The 6,953-nt window shown below is 43.3% G+C and overlaps 1 protein-coding gene across 2 annotated transcripts in view; it reads right to left on the bottom strand.

Moving 5' to 3' along the window:
* Positions 1–19: 19 nt before the first annotated feature.
* Positions 20–6,953, bottom strand: part of LOC138015922 (tolloid-like protein 2) — a 28,205-nt gene continuing 21,271 nt past the window's right edge. For both annotated transcript variants that reach the window (XM_068863051.1, XM_068863052.1), the window contains 2 exons: positions 3,026–3,187; positions 20–1,623 (listed from right to left, as the gene is read on the bottom strand). In XM_068863051.1, the coding sequence (XP_068719152.1) occupies positions 1,226–1,623; positions 3,026–3,187 (560 nt within the window). In that variant the 3' untranslated portion in view covers positions 20–1,225. The remainder of the gene's footprint in view (positions 1,624–3,025; positions 3,188–6,953) is intronic.

The raw sequence follows: 6,953 nt of genomic DNA, 5'->3' as shown, positions 1-6,953 counted from the left end.
CTTAACTGCAGAATATCGTGCCACTTCGACTGTTACTAAAAAACCGTTGCTACGCGGTATCTTTGAAACTGGCTACGCGGTACGCGGAAGATAATCAATTCAAGATGGAAGACCATCTTAGAAGCTGACTACGCGGTACGCGGAAACAAATTAATTTAAAATGGACAGCTTTCGTAGAAGCTGGCTACGCAGTAAACGGTACGTGGTACGTGGAAACAAATTAATTCTCCCAGTGACAAATAAGTTCACAGATGAATGCGCATGCCAAAAGAAGCGTGTTGCTCGAATTACTTCATAAATCAGACAACTCTCCACTTTGAATTCATTTCTTTCCGCGTACCGCGAAGCCAGTTTTTGAGATAGCCTTCAATCTTGAATACATTATCTTCTTCAAGGGATTCTCAGGCGAAATGGAGCACTCTGATTGGCTGGCTTTTGGTCAGGATTTTACAGTACGGACCATTACCATGGAAACGGTCTCTTTCCGTATATTTTCTCTCTCCCGTGGAAATTGAAGTTGAGCGAAACGCAAAAGGTATCAAAAAAGCGAAATTTAATTTCTTCATCACTACAGTTCAATTATAGCAAGCGGAATTTAGTTTTAAAAGTAAAAGGTTACCGTTCAAAGTTCACTGATGGAAGACGAAGATTACGAACATTCACAAAGCGGAGAAGAGTCCGATCGCGCAAAGAAACGATGGCATATGATAAACAACTTACTAGCCTCACGTGCTCGGGATCGTACTGAGGAATATTGGCCCTCGGTCGTTTTTGTACAGACCTCGCTGCGCTCTATCCGGGGCCAATATTCTGCAGTACGGTCCTCGCGCTCGGTTTGTAAGAGGTTAGCATTTAGTGCCGAAGGACGAATTGGGACACTGTCTAGAAATCGCACCAAATCAAACAACTAATATCAAATCGTAGGTTACGTTTTGAGGAGAGGGAAAACCGAAGTAAAGTATTTAGAGAAAAAACCTCTCGAAGCAGAGAAGAGAACCAACAAACTGAACCTACATGTGACGCATGTGCGTCTGGGAATTGAACCCGTGCGGGGGCACCCCGATACATTCTAGCTAGGGTGTGAAGAGGGGGCAAGAAACCCGTGTGGGTTTTTTCTTTTCTTAATTATTTTTTCATCAAAGAGGAAAGGTCTTAATACACGAAAATCGCTTTGTGCGTGTTTATCTTGTACAAACGAAACCACGCAAGTTGTTTCCTGAAGAAGCTACATGATCCTAACTTCTGGTTTGCTTTGTGTAATCATATAATATTCTACCGAGTCGTCCTTTCGTCCGCGCTTTTTTGCGGTTTTAAACGTTACCGTTCCTCCAGGCGGTTTGCTTGGCGGCTGCTTCTCTTTAGTTTCAGAGTCAGAGGATGACGTTTCCCACTGAGCAACCACTGAACTACGTTGCTCCGGCTCATCAATTTTTTTCAACAGTGAAACCACGGTTAATGATTTTACTGGCTTGAAAGTGTTTCCAACGCGATAGAAAACAGACTTTACATCCAACTTGTGTCTCTTTAAAAGTTTTTGGAGGACAGCTTTTCCCACTAGGACAATGATAATAGAAATTATCACACCAAGGGCGATTAAGGCTTGAGAGGTACTTTCTTGATCATCTAAGAAGGAAATGGTGTTTTGAATATTTCTTTAAAACGAAATTTCTGTATCAATAGACCAATTTCGATATATTAAAACTCAGTCCTAAACAAAAGACATCATCTCGAGGGTCTGCGTAATAAATATAAGGATTTGTATGAGTTAATTGTTTATTGTGTATGGTGTAAACGGAATTAGTTGGGATAAAGTATCTTCAAAGTTGTTCTTCCCCGTTGGCTTCAAAATCATTAACCTGCAATCAGGTGTACTTTTTTTTCTAAAAAGTCTTTAGAGGGGGCTATAATCTCCCTAAGAAAAGAACACCTGGTCGCAGGTTACTTCAAAGCCAGCAAAATGACTTTCGCTCAAAAACCATTTATCAAATAGCCTCAGATGAACACTCCCTGTGGAAGACAAAATAAAATTTCATTGTAATTGTAATACTGTCTTGAGAGTTTATAAAGACTCAACGTTTCTTAAAGTAATATGTCAAGAACGAGTACGAGTGTTTCATCAGGGGTTCCAAACACCGAGACACAGATTAAAGCACTCCGCCTACAGTGTCGTCCTTTTATTGTTTCGAGGTGTTTGGAACCCTTGATGAAACACGAAGCACGAGTTTTATGACATGGCTTCTCAACCCCTTTTTCACTAAGTTGAATATAATGTGATGATCTTTGTTTTATCAGACAAGTGATAGTATTTGTAAAGGAAAAGAATATTCAATATTTGGGTGAGTTCAAAAGGTGTGGAACGTTTGAATAATATCCAGTAGATAGTGATTTATCGGGCCGATAGCGCTATCCATCGTTTGAACAACTGGGGCCAGAGGATTAAAACGAATTTCAAATGTTGTCATGCGAAAACGACGTGATTCTGACTCGCTCTCCATCACGACCTATTATGTAAATTTTTACATAATAGGTCGTGATGGAGAGCCAGTCAGAATCACGTCGTTTTCGCATGACAAAATAGAAATTCGTTTTAATCCTCTGGCCTCAGTTGTTCAAACGATGGATAGCGCTATCGTCCGGATAAATCACTATCCACTGGATAACTCAATTGGTTTTGCTAGTGTTTATCCCCTGGGACAGTGATTTATCCGGTGGATAGCGCTATCCATCGTCTGAACAACTGGGGCATGGACGCTAACGATAAACGGTACTGCGAAAGCTTTATGTTGCGTTCTGTGAGAAAATCTACTTGGGAAAGGTTGACTCCAAGGCCAAGGTTCCCTTCCTGAAGGCATGTAAGACAGAATTCGAACATTCTTGTCGCCTCCTTTACTGAGTCACGTGATCGCAGACCATTTTGTAAGGCATTGAGTTGAAAGCTTATCAAGTATTTCTGCATATATGCACGCCTGTCGTTCAAATGATGAAAAGTTGTTAGCAGGTGAGATGGGCATTCATTGATACTTACCAACACCGTAGACAACGAATCCAACCATGAAACCCCGATTTTCAAAGGCAAGGTCACTTTTGAAGTGAACGAATATAGAGGTTTCTGTAAGTATAACAAAAAATGGCCTTTTCTTTCCACATTTTCTGTTGCCCCGCGAGGATCTTCTTCGGTCGAACACCGCTTGAACGATAAAACAAAGGAGTATTGAAATCAGGAATGAAGTTAGACACCAATACGGTTGTAAGGGAGGAGGTGGGGATGGCGTCGAAAACAACTTAAGTCAAGGGACATAAGTATTCGCCACTTTCAATATGGCGACGTTTCTTTACGATGTTAGAATGTAAATTTTAACGCGGCTTGCTGCTAGTCTAAGGCGGCAATGACCTTAATACTGAGTGAGCTCTCCCTTCATCTTAATGACCTTGCCCAGGCGACCAAGGAGGGAGTTATGAAGTTTTAGCTGACGTTTCCTGGTATGATTCGACTCGAGCGGCTGCCAAGCACTCCGAGGATCGCATGCAAGAAATCATTCTTTTCCCTGATACTTGCCGAAGAATTTTTTCAACTCTCTCTTGTATTTTCTATTGTTATGCAATCTGGAAACTGTACATGTGCTGGACACTCTCTGGAGGTTATTGCGATTTCATGTTTGAAATTGTTGACAACATGAGCTCTGTGAACTGGAGCATTGACACCCATGAACAGGTACTTTTTCTCTTCAAAGTACGAAACAATTGCTGGCCATGAATCCTTGTCAAGGATGCCAATACATTAAGCAAAGTTAACGTCAAGTTACTGTAACATCAGGTCAGCGGTTTCACCAGGCACGGAGTGTCGGGAATAATGCAGTGTTGTGTACATCCGTCATCTTGTGTGTGTTGTACCTTTGCGATAACACTTCATGGTGTCAGAATCGGGATGGAACACCTGAAACAACCTGAGACTCTGCTATTGAGTGCGGCGACAAATAAAGCCGCTGGAAAATGTCCTGGGATCTCTTTAAAGTTGCAAGCGTACTCGATCAAAAGACGAAAAGATTCAACTTGCCACCCCACTTCATGTGCAAGGCAATGGATGTGTGGATATTTTTTCAAATTTGTTTGGACTTCCGAGGGAGATCGGGATAAAATTAAGGCCGTAGAAGAGAGGTTTAACGCTCGTTGTGCTCCGTTGACATCAAGGCACTTCAACCGCTTTGTGTTCGTCGAACAAGAACAAAAGCGAAGGAGAAACAGTCGACGACGACTTGAAAACTCTAGCTTAGAACTGCGACCTTCGTGATAAAGAAGATTCGTCGATTACGTTTATGTTCGCGCTGGGCCTCAAAGATCCACATTCAAAGGAAGGGCGGATCGATGGAGAGAGAACAGAGTTTAGAGAAAACGTTACAAGCTGCTCGTATTGCCGAAACAAGCAAACAGCACATAAAGAGCTTAAAAGAAGAGAACTGCAGAGTTGAGAAAGTGGATGTAGTGGGCGGAAAAGGTCACTAGAAGACTCAATGGGGAACGCCTTGTGGGAATTGTGGTATTGAGCACGCACCAGCTTTGTGTCCTGCTGCAGGGAGGCGCTGTCACAAGTGCAGGAAAAAGAACCATTTTTCAAGATGTGTCGTAGCCCAGAGGGGCAAAAGAAGCAGGTAAATACTCTTGATCAGATTGAGACTGACGCTGAGGCTATGTTTATTTGGGCAATCAGTGCAGAAAACAAGGACTACGTTGAAACTTAGATACTGGGGCACAGTGCATTGTCTTACCTCCTCATTAAAGTTAGAGAGTTACACCAAAACGCGTATTAAACCTGTTGGAAAATGTGAGTTGCTTTGTTGGGTGCGTGGGGTAAAGTATCAAGTTTGTTTTCAAGTTATTGATGGAAACATGTGCGAAGATGAATCTACTCCCTTTGGAAGGTACCGATACTTGAGGATGCCAATGGGAATTAGATCTGCACCAGAGGTTTACCAGTAGGGAATGGAGCAAGTCTTTGAAGGGCTACCAGCTGCGAATGTCATTATGGATGACATAATCATACATGGCCGCAAGACGGCAGGACATGAAACGCGGTTTGAGGGCTGTTTTGCAGAGTTTTCGAGATAGTAACCTTCGATTGAAGAAGTCAAAGTGTCATACCAGCAGAACGAAGTGAAGTTCCACCGCCATGTGTTCTCCAAGGATTGTTTGAGGCCAGACCCGGAAAAGGTCAGAGCTATAGCCGAGATGCCCAGACGGACAGACAAGGCTGGTGTCCAAAGGCTGTTGGGGGATGGTCAACCATGTTAGTAAGTTTATTCCAAACATGTCAGACCTCGCCACACCGTTGAGACAATTGCTACATCAGGATGTTGTGTGGCAATCTGGAAAGAGCAGCAGGAAACCAGTTTTAGAGCAATCAAAGAATGGCTTGCCATTGCTCTAGTGTTAGGATATTATGATGCACAGAAAGCGTTGACGTTGCAAGTTGATGCTAGTTAAACTGGTCTTGGTGCTGCATTGCCGGATTCAGGGAAGCCAACCAGTAGCTTATGCCTCAAAGGCGCTTACACCCACGCAGCAAAGGTATGCTCAGATGGAAAGAGAACTTTTGACTGTGGTATTTTTTTTGCCAAATTTGCACAGTATTTTGTGGGCCGCGATGTTACAGTTGAATCGGATCATAAGCCTTTGGAGGCCATTCCGAAGAAGTCTTTACACGTAGCACCCTTGCGTCTGCAACGGATGCTGGTCCAACTCTAACGCTTCCCAGGAATCACTGCAGTGTACAAGTGTGGGGAAAGCCTACACTTAGCAGATGTTCTGTCACGAGCCCATTTAGTACAGTACCTGACAAATGCTGAGCGCGCAATTAGACATCAACTTAGTAGAGCATGTTATCTCAGACCAACAGTTGGCCAAGTTCGTTGAAGCAACCAAGGAAGATGAGATCCTGCCGGAGCTTTAACAAGTAACATTGTCTGGTTGGCCAGATTCCAGTGGTCAAGTCCACCTCAAATTTCAGGAGGTCTGGAATTAAAGAAATGAATTATCGGTAGCACATGGGCTTATCGTAAAGGGGCAAAAGATCATTGTCCCTAGTACTTTGAGAGAAGAGATGGTTGAGAAACTTCATGAGGGACACCTTGGAACCAACAAGACAATAGCGAGAGCACGTGAAGTATTACTCTGGCCTGGGATGACAGTGTATCTGACAGAGAAAATTAAGAACTGCCCAGTATGTTTAGAAAATTAATAGACCAAGTCAGCAGCCTGAACCACTGAGGTAACACGAGATCCCACCATTGCCCTGGGCTTTGGTTGGCCCAGACATCCTACACAAGAATAGTCGAAACTACCTTCAGTTGTTACTATTGATTATTACTCCAAGTGGCCAGAACTAACTTTACTTCCTTCCATGACCCGCAATGGGTGCACTCAGGTCTCAGTTAGCAAGGTACGGTGTGCCCTTCGTGGTAGTTTCGGACAATGGTCCATGTTACAGTTCTGCAGAGTTTAAAAGTTGTGGAGGACTGCGGTTTTCATTATGTCACGTCGAGTCCAGGTTACCCCCAGTCAAATGGTCAGTTGGAGAGAACGGTCCAAACAGTTAAGTCAATGCTTGAGAAAGCTGACGACCCATACAAAGCCCTCCTTTCATATCGGAATATAATCCTTCGGAGGAAGTCAACCTGTCACCCTCGCAAATGTTAATGGCAGGCGTTTGAGAACCCAAATTCCAAAGACTAGGGAAATGTTAAAGCCTCAACTGTATGATCTTGAAGAAGTCTTGCCTAAGGTAAAAGAAAGACAAAGAAAGCAGAAGCTGCAGCATGACAAAATAGCGAAGGAACTGCCACCACTGATGAATAGGAGTTTGTAAGGGTTCGAGAAGGCAACAAGTGGAAGCCCGCTAAAATTACAGGGATTCCGTTCCGTCACCTAGATCCTACAAGGTTGAAACAGAGCAGGGAGAG

The sequence above is a fragment of the Montipora capricornis genome, chromosome 9, assembly GCF_036669925.1.
Source record: "Montipora capricornis isolate CH-2021 chromosome 9, ASM3666992v2, whole genome shotgun sequence".
Taxonomy (NCBI): Eukaryota; Metazoa; Cnidaria; class Anthozoa; order Scleractinia; family Acroporidae; genus Montipora; species Montipora capricornis.
Note: the sequence above shows the minus strand (reverse complement) of the source record. Positions and strands in the feature narration are given on the sequence as shown.